Genomic DNA, 21,069 nt, shown 5'->3' with positions numbered 1-21,069 from the left:
CCCATTGGAGCTCGGAACAAACCGAAGGAAACTCTTACTTCACTCCAGGGGCTGTAAAAGGATGGAATCTGTTCCCATGGGAAATCATGCAACAGAAAATATCAGCAGGGGTCAGAAGGCTTTGGATAGATTTGTGGATGAGTGGTCCATAACGGATCATTAGGGGGCAAGTTAGGGGTGTCAGGCGGCCCGGCCCTAACCAGGAGGTTGGGAGTCCATTGGGGGCGGGGGAAGCGGGGGCACTGTCACCTGATTCCTCTGAGCATCCCCGGTGTCGTTGTGGGCCAGGGGATCTGTGTGACTGACCCAGGTGGTTAAGCTATGCCCCTTGAGGGCCAGGGTCTGGGTCTGATTTCACCACCACCCCCGCCCCAATATTTTTTCCCAGGGCTTAGTATAGTGTTCTGCACACAGCGACTGATAAATAGTATCTCAACTACTGTGCAGTCACATATGGCATAGCAAAGGCAGGCGGGGGGCAGGCAGCCTGCCATATAGGCGATTGCTGCAGGGTGTTCACCCCTAGGAGACTTGGGCCCCCGTCAGCCACCCCTTTTCCCTGATCTCTTCTTGCCAATTTCCCTAGTCCTCGGCAGTGGAAATGCCAGGTTGAGAAAGTTAAACCCGGGGCAACATCGTGGAAGCCTTCCCCTCTCCCCCCACTCCCCCGGCAACCTCGGATCCCAGAGATCTCCCAGCAGCAGGGATTGGTATTTTCCTCTTAAATCTGTACCAGGTTCTCCAGCCATCTCGACTGGCCGCATACTCTGGGGCCAGTTGGGCAGGAGGCTCCCGGCGAGTTTGCGAGGAGCCCGGCTCTCGGGGTGGGAAGAACACAGCGCTGACGCTTTGTGACCCAACAGGTGCCTCCGAGCCAAAAAACATGATCTACATGAGCCGCCTGGGGATCTGGGGAGAAGGTACCCCCTTCAGGGCCTTTGAAGAGTTTCTCCACGCCATTGAGAAGAGGTAAGTAGCCCGCTGCCCCACCGTCGTCTCCTCTCCCCCCTCCCCACGGCTGGGGGCGGGGAACAGGACAGTGCCCGCATTAGGCCTGCATTCGTGGCTCCCCCAGTCCCGGCCCGAGCCTCCGGATATAGGAGTAGACCGTTCCGGTCACGCGGGATCCGAGCGCGGACCCGCCTGCGGCCTCTCCCCTCCCTCCATCCCCACCTCCGCCGACTCAAATCCTGAGCCCATGCGCTCGGCCTCCTCCCCCCGCCAGGTTCAGGCCGGCTCTAAATCTGGAGAGGAGCCGGGAGCCCTGGGGGGAACGGGAGCAGGGAGCCCGGCTGGGGGCTCCGAGTGGCTTATTGGAGAGTTTAGCTGAGGGGAGAGATGGATGACTCCCCATGTTGTTCCAGGGAAGTTCCCAGTTGCCTAGCTTATCAAACGTGGGTGCGTGGGCACTAACGAGAGGGGAAGTGGACCCTTTGGAGGAGGAAAGACAGGGGCTCGGCTCCGCTCCCCTCCCAGCCCCAGCTGAACGATCTATGGCAGGGGCAGTATTTGGAAGGAGGCCTCTGGGATGGGAGCCTGGGGAGGCACACGGGTCATGGCCCATGAGGGGTTATCCACATCTCTGACCGCCTCTGGGGAGTGGGTGGGAGTCTAGCGTCATCAGGGGGGAGTCTCCTGTTCCGTCTGTTCCCTTCTCGTGGGAGCCATCCCGTCGGACAGGTCGTTGTTCAGAAAGCCAACCTAAAGGTACAGTTTGGCTCCTCTGTCAAATGAAGGCCCACCCCTCCCTGGACCCGCACGTGTAGTTCTGGGCAGAGCAACTTAGGAAAGACCTGCTGGAACAGGGGGACGGAGAAGCTTGTGCACGAGGGTCCGGGCCGGAGAAGGGAGTGAGGTGTACGGAACCGGGAACCGGGCGCCGGGCAGGACAAGCACCGAATCCCACAGCACCGGGGGGTGGGGGGGGTGGGGGGGACTGCCTTGGAGCTCAAAGAGGGCAGGTTCAAAACAGACCCGAAGAAACCTGTCTTCACCCGTTGACTGGGGTGAAGGGAGTAAGGGCATGGAAAGCCGCAATTGAAAATAGCAAGAAGTTCATGTTCTAGAGGGGCTTGGAGAGATTCGTGGACAAGCGGTCTGTAATGGGTCGCCAGGGAGAAAGTCGGGGGGGGTTGAATGGCCCATCCCTAATCTTGGGGATGAGGGCCGCCGTCACCCGGTTCTCTCAGGGCGTCCCGGCACCGGGCGGACCGTGGGGCCGAGCCCCTGCTGCTGTCAATTGTGAATCTATTCGGCTGGAGGAAATAGGAAAGTTCAGGTCCAGAGTTGAGCCGTGCCAGTCCCAGCTGATCTGTCTTGGGGCTGAATGTGTGTTTGTCACGGGGGGAGGGAGAGGGAGGCCAGGGGGAGGGCAACAGGCTTAATTCCAGGCCAGGCATTGGATTCAAGTCTCTGCCCCTCAGACGGCCAGCCTCGGTGGTGACGTGGCACGGTGGGGGCCTCTCCCTTCCTCTCCTTTACTTCAGGGGCGTCGGGGCCATGGAGATTGTGGCGATGGATATGAAAGTGAGCGGCATGTACATCGCTCGGCAGCTCAGCTTCTCTGGAGTCACCTTCCGGATCGAGGAGATCCCCCTCGATCCCCACTATGAGCGCGTCTACAACCGAGCGGCCAAGCTGGTGAGGGAATGGCACCCCCCCCCCAGACAGGTCCTGTGCGGCCTTGGCCTCGGCCCCCACCCCAGAAGGAGCAGGGGAGGCAGCCGGGGGAGTCTTGTTCGGTGACGGTTCTCGTTTGGGCCCTTGGGCTCGGTGACTCCCCTGTCATCTGTAGAGCGCTTGGATTTTTTCCCCGAGTGCTTCCGCATCAGTGATCTTGTTCTGCCCTCCCACCGTCCCACTGAAGAAGGGGAGGGGCGTTCTGCAGGTGGGGAAACTGAGGCCCAAGGAAATCACACGGCAGAACGGCGACGGAGCTGGGCCCGGGACCCGGGTCTCCTGACCCCCAGGCTTCACGCCCTTTCCGCTGGGCCGTGCCGCCCCTCCCATTCTTCGAGAGGGCCGGAGAGCTCCTCCTTCTCTGCGACAGGGGACCCTGGCCCCGGGCTGGGGGGGCAGGGGCAGTCGGGCCCCGATCCTGAAGTAATTCAGGTTGGCCCGCCGGAGAGCGGCGGTGGCTCGAGGATCGCCCGACACAGCGCTCCAAGCCCGAACGACCGTCCTGTCCTCTATGGAGCTCTATCCGCTTTCCCCCACTATGCCCCAGCTGTCGTTTGCAGGAAGGAATCAGCTGTCCCTTTCTTCCCCCAGCAGGCCAGTGATTGAAGTCTGCCAGCACTGGTGTCTCTTTCTTAGGACACCTTCCAGACCCACGCCTAGGAGGGTGGGGAATAATAATAATAATAGCATTTATTAAGCGCTTACTATGTGCAAGAGCTGGGGGGGGGCGGATACAAGGTGATCAGGTCGTCCCACGTGGAGCTCACAGTCTTAATCCCCATTTTCCAGTTGAGGTAACGGAGGCCCAGAGAAGTTGAGTGACTTGCCCAAAGTCACACAGCTGACAAGTGGCGGAGTTGGGATTTGAACCCATGACCTCTGACTCCAAAGCCTGCGCTCTTTCCACTGAGCCATGCTGCTTCTCTAATGAGGGGCAGGCGCTGGTGGCTCAAGGATCGACTGGGCTGAATGACTGACTGTAGGGTGGCTCCGTCTGGTCGGAGGCTAGTCTCCGTGGGAGTCCGGCGCCAGAGGAATCGCCCACCTCTTCTGGGTCTCGGGCGGCTCCCTTGGCGTTCACCTCGCCGGCCCTTTCTCTCCCCCCGCCCTTTGTGCCGTTGCAGTGGGAGGAGGCGTTTTTCGTGTTTCAGAAGGCAGCCGATTGTATCGGCCTGGAGTCCCGGAAGTCCCTGTGGGGTCAGTTTTGGTCGGCCCACCAGCGCTTCTTCAAGTACCTCTGCATTGCCGCCAAAGTGCGCCGTCTGGTGGAGCTGGCTAAGGAGGAGCTGGCCAGGGACAAGGTGGGGCGCGGCGGGTGGAGGGGGGCCTCGCCTGGGCTCCGCCGGCGGCCCCGGGGATAGGCGCATCCCACCACCCGAGGGAAGGAGGGTCAGAGACGAGGTCCCCAAGGGTTGGCGGTTTTACTCAGAGGCCGGCCCCGGTGGGAAGGGGGAAGAAGGCTCAGGATGGCAGCGTCGAGATCACGAGACGGGCGGGATGGGCGGTGGCAGGTGGCAGGGCGGAGGAAGGAAGAGATGGGAATTGGGAGAAAGCAGTAGGAAGATCTCAGGGGATGAGCGGGCCCCAAACCCCGGTGAGGAGAAACCGGGCCTTACTGGGGTACGCTTTGGGACTGATCGGTCCGTTCGGTGGTCCTGGCTGCAAGCGGGGGCCCAGGGGAGGGGACGGGAGCCTCCGAGGGACAAAGAGCCTGTACCAACTGGCGTATCCTGCCGGTGCGGCTCCTTTACTGACCCCTGATTGGGGGCTTCCCCTCCTTCCCTCTCAGTGCATTGTCATCGGCCTGCAGTCCACGGGGGAGGCTCGCACCCGCGAGGTCTTGGATGAGAACGACGGGCACTTGAACTGCTTTGTCTCCGCGGCCGAGTGAGTGAGACGCCCTCACCCCCGCACACCGTGGAGGGGAAGCGGGGCCCGGGGGATGGGGCCGCTCCGGGTTGGGACCCAATGTCGGGGAGCTGTACTTGGCCAGGCCGAAGCCCGGCGCCCCAGCACGCTGGGCATCCAGCTGCGTGTGGGGTCCCACAGGGGGCTGTGGTCCCAGTTTGGCCAAGATGGGCCTAGAGGTTCGGCAGATGGGCGGGAGCGAGGGCAGCCCGTTCCATCCCAGCCCTCCGGCCCTCACGTCGGAACTCGGGGAGTCGAGCGGCAGGGCACAGGGCGGCAGCAGGCCAGCCGGTCCCACCCCGGCCCCTCCGCTCCAGTCGAGGACCTTGGCCGTGTGGGTAGGGCTAGGCCACGGCCCAGAAACCCAGCTGGGACCCCATAACCCCAGAGATGGCCGTGCACACCCGACCCAGCCTTTCTTTTTTTTCAAAATGGCATTAAGCGCTTACTATAAGCGCTGGGGTCGATACGAGGTACACTTGGACACAGTCCATGTTCCACACGGGGCTCGGAATCCCCATCCCTGTTTTACAGATGAGGTAACTGAGGCACGGAGAACTTAAGTGCCTTGCCCTAGGTCATGCGGCAGACACGTGGCGGAGCCGGGATTAGAACCCAGGTCCTTCTGACTCCGGCCCGTGCTCTATCCACTGGGATGCGCTGCTTCTCTTGTCCCTCCCCTTCCGTCCCCGCCTGCCTCTTAGGAGCTGCTGGGTCACGGGGACTCGGCGGCATCTGTCTTGCCAGTGCCCGATGGCAGAAGGGGACGGAGAATCGTCACGTGCCTAGGTGTGCACGTGCGAGGAGGCGTTCGATGAAAGTTGCGGCTGAAATTTAGGTGGCGGCGGTTATCGGCTGGGCTTGCGAAGCCCACCAGCTTTATGAATGGGCTTTTCATTCATTCATTGTCGTATTTATTGAGCGCTTACTGTGTGCAGAGCACTGTACTAAGCGCTTGGGAAGTACAAGTTGGCAACGTATAGAGACGGTCCCTACCCAACAGTGGGCTCACAGTCTAGAAGGGGGATAGATGCTATCACATCTATCATTGAGCAGTGTCCGTTGGCCACAGTTAAAGACTGCTCACTGTGCCTAATTCTTAAGTAAGGCACCCTTCGAGTTTATTTACTTGTCAACTGGAGCGAGGAGGGAGGGGACAGAAGCGTGCATACGGAAACAAAGAAAGCCAACTGGATTTCCAGGGGAGAGCTCTTGTTTGCTTGAAGGGAGAAAGATGGCTCCTCCACCCTCCCCTCCCCTCGCCCACGTCGTTGCGACCCAGAGTTAGGCAGGCTGGTGTAGGCCAAGATCCACCAAGGGCCAGAGATTGGAGCCCCGGTTCCCCGGGGGGGCAGTCCGGCGGCAAGAACGTGCTTCTGGGAATTGGGGGATCTGGGCTCTAGTCCTTTCCCATGTCCCTGGCCTGCTGGGAAACGGCAGGCGAGTCCGGGAACCCCTCCGGGTCCTCATCCCCTGCCTCTCCCGGTCTCTCGTGGATATTGTGAGGCGCAGATGAGGTCAGTGATGGGAAAAATCAAAGCCCCGAACCAGGATAAGGTAAAAAGAAAAAAAAAAAAAGACGTTTTGTCCATCTCCTTCTCCCAGTGCCCTCCGCCCCCGGCCGTAGCATCTCCCCTCCTCCCCCTCCTCCCCCACAGGGGATCCCTCCATCTCCGGTCCTGGCGGGCCTCCCATCCATCCCTCTCGCCCACTGCTCTCTCACATCCGTCCCACCCGCCATCGTCGCATCGTCAGGTCATCGGGGCCTCCCTCCCCCACCCCCCGCTTCCTGGGAGGGGGCAGCCTCCAAGCGTTTTGCTCTTTTGTTTGCCGTCCAAGCCCACAAGCGTGTTCGTCTCCCTTTCACCTTTCTGAGTTTTCCGTCCCCACCTGAGTCTGTGATGTGTGTTCCATGTGTCCGTCACCCCTCTCTCCCCAACCACCCCCGCCCCGATCTCCTAATCTTTCGGGGCTCAATTGAAGAGACCCTTAGGGCAGCCCCTCAGATGGGAGGCCCAACGTCTCAGGAGACAACCCGCAAGCTGGCAGCCTGAGAGGAATCTGCCCCACCATCCACTGAAGCAGCAGGGATTTGTCATTTACCATTCATCATTTTACTGGGAAAGCTCAGTGCCCAACCCCTTGGGAGAATATTAAAGCCCCTTCCTCCCCTCACTCTGTGCCCAGCCGCCAACCCCCCCCCACCCCCTGCTTTGGGAAGGGTGTCGCACCCGGCCCCTGAGCCGGCTCCACGGGTCAGCAAGAGCGTCCTGTCCTCACCCAGAGTGCTCCAGCCCCTCTCGTGCGTGGCACGCGTCTGGTCTCTCCCTCCCGCCCCCGACTCACACACACTCCTTTCCCCAAGTTTGGAGCAGAGGGGACGGGCTAGGCCTGCACCCCACATTCCTGGTGCTCCACCCAGGATGGGCCCCAGATTTTAAGCCAGGTGCAAGGCTCCAGCAGAGGAGACAGGGGATCCAGGCGCATCCTGGTTTCCCCGTAGGGTTCAGCCGGTGCCCCTTCTCAGAGCCCGGAGCTTAAACCCTGGGCTTCTGGCTTGCTGGCTGGCTGGCTGGCCGGCTGAGTCTCCAGAGGGGCTGTCGCTTAGCAGACCCTTCTTGGTTTTCGTCGCTGCCCGTTTAGTTGATGCCTGAAGGGAGGGCAAGCGCTCCTTCAGCCCCCGAGTCGATCCAATTCCTTCCGCACCGGCTGTACTAACGTAGGATGGTTCGGGCCCACTAACCTCCCCCTTCCCCTCCACTTTTGTCTCTCAATATAAAACCTGTCAACCTTCTCCTGAGAAAGTGTACCTTATCATCCTGGTAGCGAGAATAAATTTTGCATCTTACTTTCAGAGGCGTCTTTCTATCACTAATTCAGAAGCACTTTCCTTCAACCAAAAGAAAGAGGCACAAAGGAACTGGCATTAAAAGAAAACGTAAGACCCCCCCCCCAATTTCCCCCCCTCCTGCCTTGTGCCCTCCCCCCTCCCCGCTGCCGCCGCCACCACCCCTTATTAGAGTGGGTCCCTTCTGAATCCCTGCCTGAACAACTGCAGCTTCCGCCATTCTTTCCTGTTTGCTTCTTGTGGCCCATCTTCATTTTCCAATTCCATCCTCGAGTGTTCATCCCAGAGATGTAGCCAGTGACTGAGCTTCATGATTTTTTTCCCCTCCCTTCCTCCCTCCCTCCCCGTTCCGCTCCCTTCATCCCCTTCCTCGGCCTCCCCCCAAAATAAATTTACACGTAACGCCCGAGCAGTTGTGCATGGCCCTTCTGTCTTCCCGGCTTTCCTTTCCTCAAGGCAGGTGATAGCTTCCTTCTGGAGGCCCTGGGCCTGCTTGGGACGTAAGCCCTGCCGCGTGCAGAGAGGAGAGGAGGCTCCCGCTGCACAACAGGTTCCCTTCCTCCTCCTCCTCCTCCTCTTCTTCCTCTTCCTTCTCCTCCTGGGGAAGGAAATAGCAGTCAGTTCCCCTCTCCTCCCTCCCCCGCCACCCCCAACCAAGCCTCAGTTTCAGCTCCAGGTGGAAGCCCCCTTTCGTGCCCCTAGCTGTATAATTTGCACTCAGGGCCCGTTAGCCTGGGCCCCAATGCTTGGATTACCAGCAGGACCCGGGCAGCCCGGGAGATCTGGCTGGAGAGTGAACCACCCCAGTCCTTCCCCCAAAATCCTGGGGATCGGGATGTGGGACGGAGTGTGGCGAGCGGGCCGTCTCGGGTGACCCTCTCTGGAAAGAGGTGGCTAAGGATGTTCCAGGTCCCACAGGAGAGCTGGGCACAGGGGGGCACGTAGAGACTTCAGGAGCTGGGCCCCTGCCCCCCGCCCCCTCCACCTCGAAATGTAGGGCCAAGCCTTCTTTCTGTCGTCTCTCCCCGGGAAAGCGTGTCGCTCTGACCTGTCCTCTGTTTGGGGGTTTCCGTCCCCGCCTCCTCCCCTTCCCCCAGCTCTCTTGTGATGTGTTTCTTCTCTGTCTGAACCCGGGCTTACTGGACGGTGCGGCTGGATGGGGCTGCTCCCGGTGACACCTTTCCCTTCCCTGCAGGGAAGCCGAGGGGCCGGGGCAGCAAGATGCCAAAGACCGTTTACGAGTTCTCAACAGTGATCAAGATCAGTGACGATAGCAGCACCGATTCTGACATGGGCCTGGAAAGTGACTTCAACTCCTCCCCGGAGTCCCTCATTGACGACGACGTGGTCTTTGTCGATCAGACCCACATCTCCGCCGACGACCGAGGTAGCGTCACGGGGATGCGGGCTGGGGGATGGGGGCCCAGCCAGCGAGGGGCAGAGGATTCTAGGGTTCATCAGCCCCTCTCCCTCCACTCAAGGCAGAGCCCGCCCCGGATGGAGTGTGCGTCCAGCTCGACACGGGTTCACACGACCCCCTGAGCAAAACCCTCCTCCGATCAATCATGTCACCTCTGAGAGCCCTTCCCCGACCGAGCCCTCCTTTTCCCTACCCATCCTTCCCTCTGCGGCGCCCGTGGCACTGGGGTACGTGTCCTTGTACTCTGCCGTTTCCCCTATCTATAATTTAACGCCTGCCTCCCCCGTAGACTGGAAGCTCCTTGGGGGCAGGGATCGCACTGACCCGCTCAGTGGTATTGTCCTCTCCCAAGCGCTTGGTCCAGTGCTCTGCACACAGGCGCTCAAGAAATGCCATTCGTTGATGGCTTGATTGATTGATAGATAGCTATGGGTCGGGCTGTGAGGCTAGAGAGAGGCGGGATCGGCTGAGCCTGACCCAGAGGAGTGGTGGGAGATGTCCTCGGGCAGATGATAAGCGCCCGCGGGGCAGCAGTTGGGCCTTGGACTCCCCTCGTATGTCCCCAAGCCCCTCCTAGGACAGCATCATAATCACAGTAGGTGCCCAATGGACGCCCAGTACGGCGCTCCGCCCAGTAGCCAAGAAGCAGCATGGCCTAGTGGATAGAGCACAGGCCTCGGAGTCAGAAGGTCACGGGCTCTAGTCCCGGCTTCGCCACTAGTCCGCTGTGTGACCCTGGGCAAGTCACTTCACTTCTCTGGGCCGCAACTGCAACGTGGGGATTGCGAATGTGAGCCCCATGTGGGACAAGGGCTTGGTCCAGACCGATTTGCTCGGATCCACCCCAGCGCTTAGCACGGTGCCTGGTACATAGTAAGCGCTTACCAGATACCAGAGTTATTAATTATTATTTGTCGGCTCTCGATAAACGCTAACGATGCCAGGTTGGCCGATCCGGGGAATCCTCGACTCGCGGCCAGCGGGCGACGGGCCGAGACCGAGCTCCCGGCCCACCCCTTGGGGAGTCGGATGGGGACGCCCCCGCGAGCTGGCCCAGTTATCCAGCCCTGGGCGACTGAGGCCAGCACAGGTCTGAGGGGGGGTTCGGAGTACAGAACGTCATTGGCTTTGGCCGTCGGGGACGACCCCACAGCCTCCCCTTGCTCGGTTTGGTTTCCCCCGATGTTTTTGTCTGTTGAATTGCCCTGGCCATAGTTTGCCTCACTGAATTGATTAGGGATGGCGGAGGTGCTGGGCCCATCCTCTGCCCCTGCCTTCCGCAGAGCGCTGGCCTGGGGGCCGACTGTGAGTCTCACCATCTAATGGGGAAGAAGAGCAGACAGAAATAGCTTGGGCCACCGTAGGTCACGTGGAGAGATGAGCGGTTAGAGCGGGCGCCACAGCCTAGAGCAGTTCACGACAAGTAGATGAGCAGGTGGGCCCGTGAATGCCCGGGTGGTCTAACCGGGGAGACGGGGGTTGGGGGGAGAGGAGGCGGAGGACTAGTCAGGGAAGGCCTCCTGGAGGAGGTGGCATTTCCCTCCAACAGGCAGCACCCCCTTCCTCTGACCCAGCCCACTCTGACCGCTGTCGCGTCTCCTCCCCCTCGCAGCCTTTTCCCACTTCCACTGCTCCCAGAGAGACCCGCTGGAGTCGGTGGAGAAGATGAAGCAGGACCTGCTGACCAGAGTGAAAGAACTGGGCCGGGACCTGCCGCTCAACACCTTGGATGAGCTGATTGACCAGTTCGGGGGCCCGGAACACGTGGCCGAGGTGAGGGGCGGGAGACCGTGGGTGCCGATCCCTCCTCGGCGGGGAGCCCCGCTTCTGCCCACGCGGGTCTGAGAGGCGAGAGAGCCCCGCCGGTGCCAAAACGGGGGGCCCGGCCCGTTCCCGAGGGCTTTTTCCAGAAGCTATCACCCCAGCCACCTTGGTCCCTAAAGTTGCCTCCCCGGGGTGGCCGGGGGTCTACCTGGGAGGTAGCAGCGTGGCAGAGGAGAGCAAGCAGAGGGCCCTGGCAGTCAGCAGACTCGGGTTCAAGTCCTGGCTCCGCCACTTGCCTGCTAGAAAACCTTGGCAAGTCAACGAGCTGTTCTGGGCCTCAGTTTTCTCCCCTAGAAAATGGGGCCAAGATACCTGTTCTCCCCCCGGCTTGGACTGCGAGCCCCGTGTGGGACAGAGACTGTGCCCGACCTGGTTACCTCGTCTCTACCCCGGTGCTCAACACATAATAAGCTCTTGATGAACACCATCATTGTTGGTCAGGGGGCCTGCGGTGACCCAGCAATCTCAGGTCCTTTATCAGCAGTGTTTTGGGGTAAATATTTCATACGCCCCGGCGTCTAGTAATACTACTACTACTAATAATGGTGCTTGTTAAGCGCTTACTATGTGCCAAGCACTGCTCCAAGCACTGGTGTCGATACTAGGTAATCAGGTGGGACACAGTCCCTGTGCCACATGGGGCTCACACTCTTAATCCCCATTTTAGAGATGAGGTAACTGAGGCCCAGAAAAGTGAAGTGGCTTGCCCAAGGTCACACAGCAGACAAGTGTGAAGAAGCAGCGTGGCTCAGGGGAAAGAGCCCGGGCTTTGGAGTCGGAGATCCCGGGTTCAAATCCCCGCTCCGTAAATTGTCAGCTGTGTGACTTTGGGCAAGTCACTTCGCTTCTCTGGGCCTCAGTACCCTCATCTGTAAAATGGGGAATAAGACTGTGAGTCCCCCGTGGGACAACCTGATCACCTTGTATCCCCCCAATCAATCAATCAATCAATCGTATTTATTGAGCGCTTACTGTGTGCAGAGCACTGTACTAAGCGCTTGGGAAGTACAAGTTGGACCCCCAGCGCTTAGAACAGTGCTTTGCACATAGCTTAACAAATACCATCATTATTATTAAAACAGGCAAAAAGGTCCAGGCTACCCCCCACTGGAACCCTGGGCTGTGAAGACTAGTACAGTTTGCGCCCTGGGCCAAGCGGCTACCCGATAGATGCAGTTACTACTACTAATAATAATGATGATGGCATTTGTTAAGTGCTTACTATGTGCAAAGCACTGTTCTAAGCGCTGGGCGGGGATACAAGGTGATCAGGTTGTCCCCCTTGGGGCTCACAGAAGTGAAGTGACTTGCCCACAGTCACCCAGCTGACAAGTGGCGGAGCCGGGATTTGAACCCACGACCTCTGACTCTTTCCACTGAGCCACGTTACTAGTAGGATAACTATCGCCACCACCGTGAGAACGCCCCATGGGACCTCCAGGCCGGCAGGCTTGAGTTCCCCAGGACTCCCCAGCTTTGCAGTAATAATAATAATAATAATAATAATAATAATAATAATAATAATAAATCAATCAATCGTATTTATTGAGCGCTTACTGTGTGCAGAGCACTGTACTAAGCACTTGGGAAGTACAAGTTGGCAACATATAGAGACAGTCCCTACCCAACAGTGGGCTCACAGTCTAAAAGGGGGGAATAATAATAATAATGTTGGTATTTGTTAAGCGCCTACTCTGTGCAAAGCACTGTTCTGAGCGCTGCAAGGTTGCCCCACGAGGGCCTCACAGTCTTCATCCCCATTTTCCAGATGAGGGAACTGAGGCCCAGAGAAGTGAAGTGACTTGCCCAAAGGCACCCAGCTGACCAGCGGCAGAGCCGGGATTTGAACCCCCGGCCTCTGACTCCAAAGCCCGGGCTCTTGCCACTGAGCCACGCACTCCCGACCCTGGTTTTGAACAGCGTTTGGCACATAGTGAGCGCTTAACAAATACCATCATTATTATTTTCAGGCGGGAGGAGGGAGCGTGAGGCTAGAGCAGCCCGGAAGCTGCAGCCCCAGAAGTCAGCCTCCAGACCGTCAGCTCTTGTGGGCGGGGGAACGGATCTGCCAACTCTGTTGTATTGGACTCTCCCATTCATTCAGTCGTATTTATTGAGCGCTTACTGTGTGCAGAGCACTGTGCTAAGCGCTTGGGAAGGACTGTCCCAAGCCTCTGCACTCAGCAAGCAGCCCGGCCTAGTGGGGAGTCAGAGGACCTGGGTTCTAATTCCGACTCCACCACTTGCCTGCTTTGTGACTTTGGGCGAGTCCCAACTTCTCCGTCCCTCAGTCACCTCATCTGTAAATTGGGGATTAAGGCTGCGAGCCCTGTGTGGGACAGGAACTGTGGTCCAACCTGATTAACTTGTATCTACCCCGGCGCTTAGTACAGTGCCAGACACACTGTACGTGCTTAACAAGTACCGTTAGAAAAAAAGGTAATCAATCAATCAATCAATCAATCATATTTATTGAGCGCTTACTGTGTGCAGAGCACTGTACTAAGCGCTTGGGAAGTACAAGTTGGCAATATATAGAGACGGTCCCTACCCAACAGTGGGCTCACAGTCTAAAAGGGGGAGACAGAGAATAAAACCAAACATATTAACAAAATAAAATAAATAGAATAGATATGTACAAGTAAAATAAATAAATAAATAAATAAATAAATAGAGTAATAAATATGTACAAACATATATACATATATACAGGTGCTGTGGGGAAGGGAAGGAATAAACACAATTGCTAATTCTGTTGTATTGTCCTCTCCCAAGCGCTTCATACGGTATTCTGCCCATAGTAAGTGCTCAATAAATGCCATTGAATGACTGATTGATCGATCGATCAGCCAGCCACGGTAGGGAGCCTAGTTGTTGTTGGGTAGGGACAGTCTCTATAAGTTGCCAACTTGTCCTTCCCAAGCGCTTAGTACAGTGCTCGGCACACAGTAAGTGCTCAATAAATACGATTGAATGAATGGGTAGGGACCGTCTCTATATGTTGCCAACTTGTCCTTCCCAAGCGCTTAGTACAGCGCTCGGCACACAGTAATCGCTCAATAAATACGATTGAATGAATGAGTAGTGGCCCCAAATTTTCAGCTTGAGCACAACTCCCCGCCCTACCCGCTTCCCCTCCCCACAGCACCTGCAGATATGTTTCTACAGATTTATTACTCTACTTATTTTACATTGTACATATTTACCAGTCTAGTTATTTTGTTAATAATGTGCATCTGGCTTTATTTTTCTTTATTCTATCGACCTGACACCTGCCCACATGTTTTGTTGTGTCAGGCTCCCCCTCCTAGACTGTGAGCCCCGTTGTTGGGTCTCTATATGTTCATTCATTCATTCAGTCGTATTTATTTATTTATTCATTCATTCATTCAATCGTATTTCTTGAGCGCTTACTGTCTGCCGAGTACTGTCTCCTTCCCTTCCCCACAGCACCTGTATATATGTATATATGTTTGTACATATTTATTACTCTATTTATTTTACTTGTACATATCTATTCTATTTATTTTATTTTGTTAATATGTCTGGTTTTGTTCTCTGTCTCCCCCTTCTAGACTGTGAGCCCACTGTTGGGTAGGGACTGTCTCTATATGTTGCCAACTTGTACTTCCCAAGCGCTTAGTGCTCTGCACACAGTAAGCGCTCAATAAATACGATTGATTGATTGCCGAGCACTGTACTAAGCGCTTGGGAAGCACAAGTTGGTAACATATAGAGACGGGCCCAACCCAACAGCGGGCTTGCAACTTGTCCTTCCCAAGCGCTTAGTCCAGTGCTCGGCACACAGTAAGCGCTCAATAAATACGATTGGATGAATGAATGAATGAGTAAGCGCTCAATAAATACGTTTGAATGAATGAAGCGGCTGGCGCAGCAACTCGAGCCCCTCCACTGCCCTCTGCTGGTTTGAAGAGTCTGGCTCCCATTCCTTCATTCAGTCGTATTTATTGAGCGCTTACTGTGTGCCAAGCACTGTACTAAGCGCTTGGGAAGTCCAAGTCGGCAACATCTAGAGACGGTCCCTCCCCAGCAGCGGGCTCACAGTCTAGAAGGGGCTCCCAGAGTGGGCTTCCCCCTAGGATGCCAGTCTCATCGCTCCCGAGGACGGTCAAGAGGCCGAGGAGAGGAGGGGACAGGAAAGGGCTGCCGGGCGGGAAGAGAGCGCAGATGGCAGGCAGGAGGAGCCGAAGGTGAGCGTGGATGCCAGTGGTCAGTGAGAAGTGAGAAGGAGTGACTTTGAGAAGTGAGGCCACTTCTCTGGGCCTCAGTTGCCTCATCTGGAAAATGGGGATTAAGACTGTGAGCCCCCCGTGGGACCACCTGATCACCTTGTAAACTCCCCAGCGCTTAGAACAGTGCTTTGCACATAATAAGCGCTTAATAAATGCCATTATTATTATTATTATTCTCCCACCCCCTGAGAAACTAGAAGCAGTTTGGTCTAGTAGGGAGAGCCCAGGCCTGGGTGTCAGAGGACCTAGTGGCTCTTCCACTTGCCTGCTGTGTGACCTTGGCCAAGTCAGTTCACCTCTCTGGGCCTCAGTTAACTCATCAGTCTGTGAGCCCCATGTGGGATAGGGACTGCATCGGACCGGGTGATCTTGTATCTACCCCAGCAATTAATACAGTTCACGGCGTATAGTAAGTGCTTTTAGACTTTAGTGCTTTTTTCCCCCTTTTAGACTGTGAGCCCACTGTTGGGTAGGGACTGTCTCTATATGTTGCCAATTTGTACTTCCCAAGCGCTTAGTACAGTGCTCTGCACACAGTAAGCGCTCAATAAATACGATTGATGATGATGATGATGATGATGCTTTAAAGTGAAGAGACGGGGGGCCCCTAAATAGGGGCAGAATGGGCTGGGGGGAGCGGAGGGAGTCCTCCACAGACTCAGCCTGGGGTCCCAGACGAGGGACCTGGGGCCAGTTCAAACCCTGGCCAGGTGCGTGCCAGAGACATATTGGGTAGGCCAGTGACCTGCTGAGGTTCCCCTCTCTGAGTAGTAATAATAATAATAATAATAATAATAATAATAATAACAATGGCATTTATTAAGCGCTTACTATGTGCAAAGAACTGTACTAAACACTGGGGAGGTTACAAGGTGATTAGGTTGTCCCATGGTGGGGGCTCACAGTCTTAATCCCCATTTTACAGATGCGGTAACTGAGGCCCAGAGAAGTGAAGTGACTTGCCCAAAGTCACACCGCTGACAAGTGGTAGAGCCGGGATTTGAACCCACGGACTCCAAAGCCCGAGCTCTTTCCACTGCGCCACGCTGCTTCTCGTATTCGTGGCCATCCCCATCAGCAGATTTCTTGTACCCCTACTGTTCGCGGAGCAGCGTACTAGGGACCATCCGGTAGAAATAGAAGGTCCAGTTCCTGTCCTTGAGAAGCTTACAGTCTGGTGGGGGAAGACGGGCAGGTGTCCAAAAGGAGCAAGACAGAACACATAGATCGAACCGAGACAAATGCAAAGAAGCCCCCAAATCCAGAAATGATTACGAGAACGAGATGTAGACTTGAGGCCGCCCAATGGTGATGGCTTTTTTGGAGGTTTGGAAGAAGGGGGTGGCCCAAGTGGGAGGGGGATGGCTGCAATGACAGGTCGGAGGTTGGGGAGCCAGGAGAGAAGAGCAGTTGATTTTTCTTGGGAGGAGCGAAGAGTGCCAGCTGGGGTGGAGTGGGCGCAGAGGGAGTCCTGAAGCCAACGGTCTCTTTTCCCTGCTCTCCTGCCGGAGCATTCAAACCCCCTTCCTTCCCCGCCCGGCCTCAGGACAGACGGCAACAAAACAGCAGGATCTTCCCCATGGGCCGGAGGAGCATGTGCCGAGGGAGATACCGTCCCCCTCCCTGACTCTCCCCGGTACGGGGCGGGGGGACCCGAAGCCCCCAGCTGCTCCTCGGGCCCCGCCCCCCTGCTAACAGCTACCTTCTTTGTTCTGTGCCTTCCTCCCCTCCCCTCCACCATCCCTCCCCATCCCTCTCACTCCTCTTCTCCCTGGGACGTGCTGCAGATGACGGGTAGGAAAGGCCGGGTCGTGTCCAGACCAGACAGGACCGTCGTGTTTGAGTCCCGGGCGGAGCAAGGCCTCTCCATCGACCATGTGAACTTGAAAGAGAAGGAGCGATTCATGAGCGGGGAGAAGGTGGGCCAGGGTCCCCCGGGGGGCAAGGACCCAGGTTTCCCCTAGTAGGGCTGGCAGTACCCAGGGCTCCCCTAGGACCAGGCTGGGGCAGGGCTGGTTGAGGGGCTTCCCCCACCCCTCACCACTGGCTCCCCCCCAACCCTCGCTGGCCTTTACCTCAGCTTGTGGCGATCATCTCCGAGGCCTCCAGCTCAGGAATCTCCCTGCAAGCCGACCGGCGGGTCAAGAACCAGAGGCGACGGGTCCACATGACACTCGAGTTGCCCTGGAGCGCGGACCGAGCCATCCAGCAGTTCGGTGAGGGCCGGGGAGAAGCGCTGCATCCAAAGGCCTGGATGCTTCTCCCCGTGGAAGCTCTTCCCCACCACCCACAGGGGTCCAGTTCAAATTGAGCCCACGGGGTCTGACCCGGCTGGCGGCCGAGCTGCGCCCACCGCCGCCCACACTGAACGTTCCCCGGGTGGTCGGCTGGGACCTGCCCATCCTTCGCACCCGACTCTCCTGAGCCCAACTAACCAGTTATATCTACAAACACACCCCCATTCACCCCCACACATCTGGAACAAACTCTAGGCCAAATCCACCGAACCCCATAGTTCCCCACCTCCAAAGCATGCCTGCCGTGATTTTTACTGTGTTATAACTCCCCCAGATGCCTAGTTGGTGCTCGATAAATACTAACGGTGATGACGACGACTTGTCTCCCACCTGCTTTTCCCTCCAGGTCGAACCCACCGGTCTAACCAGGTCTCAGCCCCCGAGTATGTGTTCCTGATATCTGGACTGGCTGGGGAGAGGAGATTCGCTTCCATCGTTGCCAAGCGCCTCGAAAGTCTGGTGAGTGGGACCGGGGAAGGCTGAAGCCAACTCTGTGCCGCCCTGGGAACACCACACAAAGACACACAGACACACACACACACACCCCGGGGGGGTTCTTGCTTTCTGTCACTGGAGACGGAGCAAACTGGGTTCCAGAGGGCAATGCAGCCTCCGCCTCTGATCAGGCCTGGCCCCTGGTACCCCCTCTTTCTCTCTCCACACCCCCCCCCCACCACACACACACACACACCTCCATCTGCTGCCATCGTAGCTGGCTGCCTGCCTGCTTGCCATCCTGCCTGACCCCAAAATCAAGGGGGCCGACTTGGCTGCGGTGGAGGGATCGCTTGCCTGTCCACGCCCTCCACTCCTTTCTGAAACCTCTTTTCTGCTCTCTCTCTCTCAGGGTGCCCTAACCCATGGGGACCGGCGAGCCACTGAATCCAGGGATCTCAGCAAATACAACTTTGAGAATAAGGTGAAGGTCTCGGGGTATGGACGGCGGGTGCTGCGGGGTGGGTTCGTCAGGGAGGAAAGGTTGCCCCCTGAGCGGCGGGTGGCTTCGGAGGCTCGGTTGGGGGTCGGCGATAAATCAATCTCTTGGGGCTAGAGAGAAGGGTGCAGGGGTGCTATCCTGGGGTGGTTTGCTGGACTGGCACCCTGCTGGGTTGATGAGACACAAAGACACCCACTTGACATCGTGAGCGAGGGGGCAGGTGTAAAGTAAGGGAGCCAACGGGACCAAGACAGGGAAGCAGCCTGCACAGGCCTCTCGGGTCACAGTCTTTCCAGCCTTGTCCGACAGCTCCTGGGGGAGCTGGAGCCGGAACAGCGGCTGTGCACACGCGTGCTCACACGGCCTACATCCTCCCCCTGGCCTGGAATGCCCTCCCTCCGCACATCCGCTCAAGCTAGCTCTCTTCCTCCCTTCAAAGCCCTGCTGAGAGCTCACCTCCTCCAGGAGGCCTTCCCAGACTGAGCCTCCTCCTTCCTCTCCCCCTCCCCATCCCCCCCGCCCTACCTCCTTCCCCTCCCCACAGCACCTGTATATATGCTTGTACAGATTTATTACTCTATTTTGCTTGTACATATTTCCTATTCTATTTATTTTATTTTGTTAATAGGTTTTGTTTTGTTGTCTGTCTCCCTCTTCTAGACTGTGAGCCCGCTGTTGGGTAGGGACCGTCTCTATCTGTTGCCAGCTTGTACTTCCCAAGCGCTTAGTACAGTGCTCTGCACACAAGTGAGCGCTCAGTAAATACGACTGAATGAATACACGCACACACACCCCACCCCCAGGCAGCTGGGAAGTTGAGATGAAGCTGGTGCTTGCAGTGGGAGGATGAACCAGAGTTGGAATCACAGGTGCCACCCCCTACCTTGGAGCTTCCCTGGCGCCATATCTGTTCTGTGGGAGTTTGAACAAAATGACCGTGACTTCTCCCTCTCACCCGCAGTATGGAGCCCGAGCACTAGATCGAGTTCTTGGAGCCATCCTGAGTCAGACGGAGAACAGGGTCCCTCTGCCCAAGAATTATCCCGGAGGAGATGCCGCCTTCTTCCAGGGTGAGCTGCCCTGCTGGAGGCATGGGGCAGCCAGGCCCACCAGAGCCAAGCATTTCCCAACACGATGGCCGGATCTGGAGGAACAGGAGGGAGGAGGGCAGGGGCCAGGGGCCAGTGTAGCCCGAGAAGAAGAGCGCCAGCCCTGAGGGAAAGGTGCATTATATCTCTCTCATCACTGCAGAGATGCGGTCCGGCCTCCTCTCCGTTGGGATCTGCTGTAAGGATATGAAATATGGGTGCATCGCTGTGGAAAAGGGTGAGTCTCCTGGGGTCCTCCAGAACCTCCTGAGCCAGGTCTTCCTTGATGCCAGATGGGGAAAGAGGGAAGTTTGGTCTCCCGGTACCGACTCCTCGCCCAAACCGACCTGGGGGCAGCAGGTGCCAAGAAACAGCAGTCCCTGGACCCCCAAACCACCCTGGCTCGGCCCCACGGTCCAGCCGTCCGGCCCCGGACTCCGTCTCCGGCAGCGGCGCCAGGGCGCTCGGAGGGAGTAACTGTCGTATCTCCCGGCCCCTCTCACTTTCCCCTCCCCAGCCCCCTACTCTCTTCCCAGTAACCCAGAATGGGCTGCTTGTCCAGGAATTCATGCAAATTACACTGACTCTCACCCTCACTGGGGAGGGGCCACATTGCTCGGACTGTCTTTTCTCAGCCACCCTCCCCTTCTCCCTTCCTTCCTCCTTCCCTCCCTCCTTCCGCCCCTCAGGTATAGGCATGGATCCCTGTTTCAAGTTGGGGAGTGAGCTTGGCCCTCCTTTCCCCCTCTGAGCACACAGAGCCTGTAGGGGAGGACAGGCCTGGAGTGGTTTTCCCTGGAGTCTTTTGCTGATGGTGGGGCAAGGCACAGAATTGGCACCTGGGAAGGGGAGAAGTGGATGAGAGTCACAGGGCCGGAGCGGCAGCCCCCACACACACTCATTCACTCACTCATTCACTCACTCACCCCACATTGCCCAGCTAAACTGTGAGGGCTGGTCAGCTGTTCCCAGCCCCCAGCCTGAGTGGCCTGTCCCCTCCTCTTTCGTTCCCCTCCCCTTTCTTCCCCCAATCCCTTGCAGACTGCTCCATCACCAAGTTCCTGAATCGTATCCTGGGTTTGGAGGTGCACAAACAGAATACACTCTTCCAGTACTTCACGGACACCTTTGACTACTTGATTGAGAAGGACAAGAAGGAGGGCAAATATGACATGGGCATCCTAGGTAAGGGCTGAGGGCATGGATGGGGTGGGTGGGTGGGCAGGTGGGCCGTCAGGGCTTCCGGGGGCCAGGGGACAAGGCAGATGGGAGTGAGCGGCTCTGCAGACGGCAAGGCCAAGCAGGTGGAGGGTGGACAGGCAGACGGGGGAACCCCCTCCGTGAGGGAGGCTCTGTTGGCCGCGAGTGCTAGCAAGGAGGGGATTGATGTTGCTGCAGAGGTGTGGGGGGTGGCGGGGGTTGCGTTGTTGTGTGTGGGTGTCTGCGTGTGTTAATATATCCCTGTCTCTGTAGATCTGGCCCCGGGAATTGATGAGATCTACGAAGAGAGCCAGGAGGTGTTTCTGACACCAGGCCACCCTCAAGATGGGCAGGTGGTCTTCTACAAGGTAATTGTGGCTGGGGCTAAATATCTGATGGCGTCCCCTCTTCTGCCCCATGGGGCTCCTCACCCAGCCGACCCCCCCCACCCCCTTCCTGGACCAGCCCCCTCACATACAGAGCAACCTGGACCCAGCTGGGGGTGGCCCACTGCCCTCAGCAGCCGCAGAGCATTCAGTACATTGTCACCCCCCCTTGGAACCCAGGTCCACGTTCACACTTGCTTTGTTTATTCCTTGTCCCGTGTCCCCGCTA

General features: G+C 57.4%; 1 protein-coding gene across 2 annotated transcripts in view; it reads left to right on the top strand.

The window, feature by feature from the left end:
• Positions 1 to 21,069, top strand: part of SBNO2 (strawberry notch homolog 2) — a 141,543-nt gene that overhangs the window by 115,883 nt on the left and 4,591 nt on the right. For both annotated transcript variants that reach the window (XM_038772442.1, XM_038772443.1), the window contains 15 exons: positions 864 to 969; positions 2,487 to 2,640; positions 3,804 to 3,980; positions 4,469 to 4,566; positions 7,443 to 7,525; positions 8,631 to 8,822; positions 10,468 to 10,628; positions 16,720 to 16,851; positions 17,013 to 17,148; positions 17,576 to 17,688; positions 18,077 to 18,148; positions 19,128 to 19,236; positions 19,418 to 19,492; positions 20,296 to 20,439; positions 20,728 to 20,822. In XM_038772442.1, coding sequence (XP_038628370.1) covers positions 864 to 969; positions 2,487 to 2,640; positions 3,804 to 3,980; positions 4,469 to 4,566; positions 7,443 to 7,525; positions 8,631 to 8,822; positions 10,468 to 10,628; positions 16,720 to 16,851; positions 17,013 to 17,148; positions 17,576 to 17,688; positions 18,077 to 18,148; positions 19,128 to 19,236; positions 19,418 to 19,492; positions 20,296 to 20,439; positions 20,728 to 20,822 — 1,847 coding nt within the window. The remainder of the gene's footprint in view (positions 1 to 863; positions 970 to 2,486; positions 2,641 to 3,803; positions 3,981 to 4,468; positions 4,567 to 7,442; positions 7,526 to 8,630; positions 8,823 to 10,467; positions 10,629 to 16,719; positions 16,852 to 17,012; positions 17,149 to 17,575; positions 17,689 to 18,076; positions 18,149 to 19,127; positions 19,237 to 19,417; positions 19,493 to 20,295; positions 20,440 to 20,727; positions 20,823 to 21,069) is intronic.

This window comes from Tachyglossus aculeatus, chromosome X1 (genome assembly GCF_015852505.1).
Source record: "Tachyglossus aculeatus isolate mTacAcu1 chromosome X1, mTacAcu1.pri, whole genome shotgun sequence".
In the NCBI taxonomy this organism is placed as follows: domain Eukaryota; kingdom Metazoa; phylum Chordata; class Mammalia; order Monotremata; family Tachyglossidae; genus Tachyglossus; species Tachyglossus aculeatus.
Note: the sequence above shows the minus strand (reverse complement) of the source record. Positions and strands in the feature narration are given on the sequence as shown.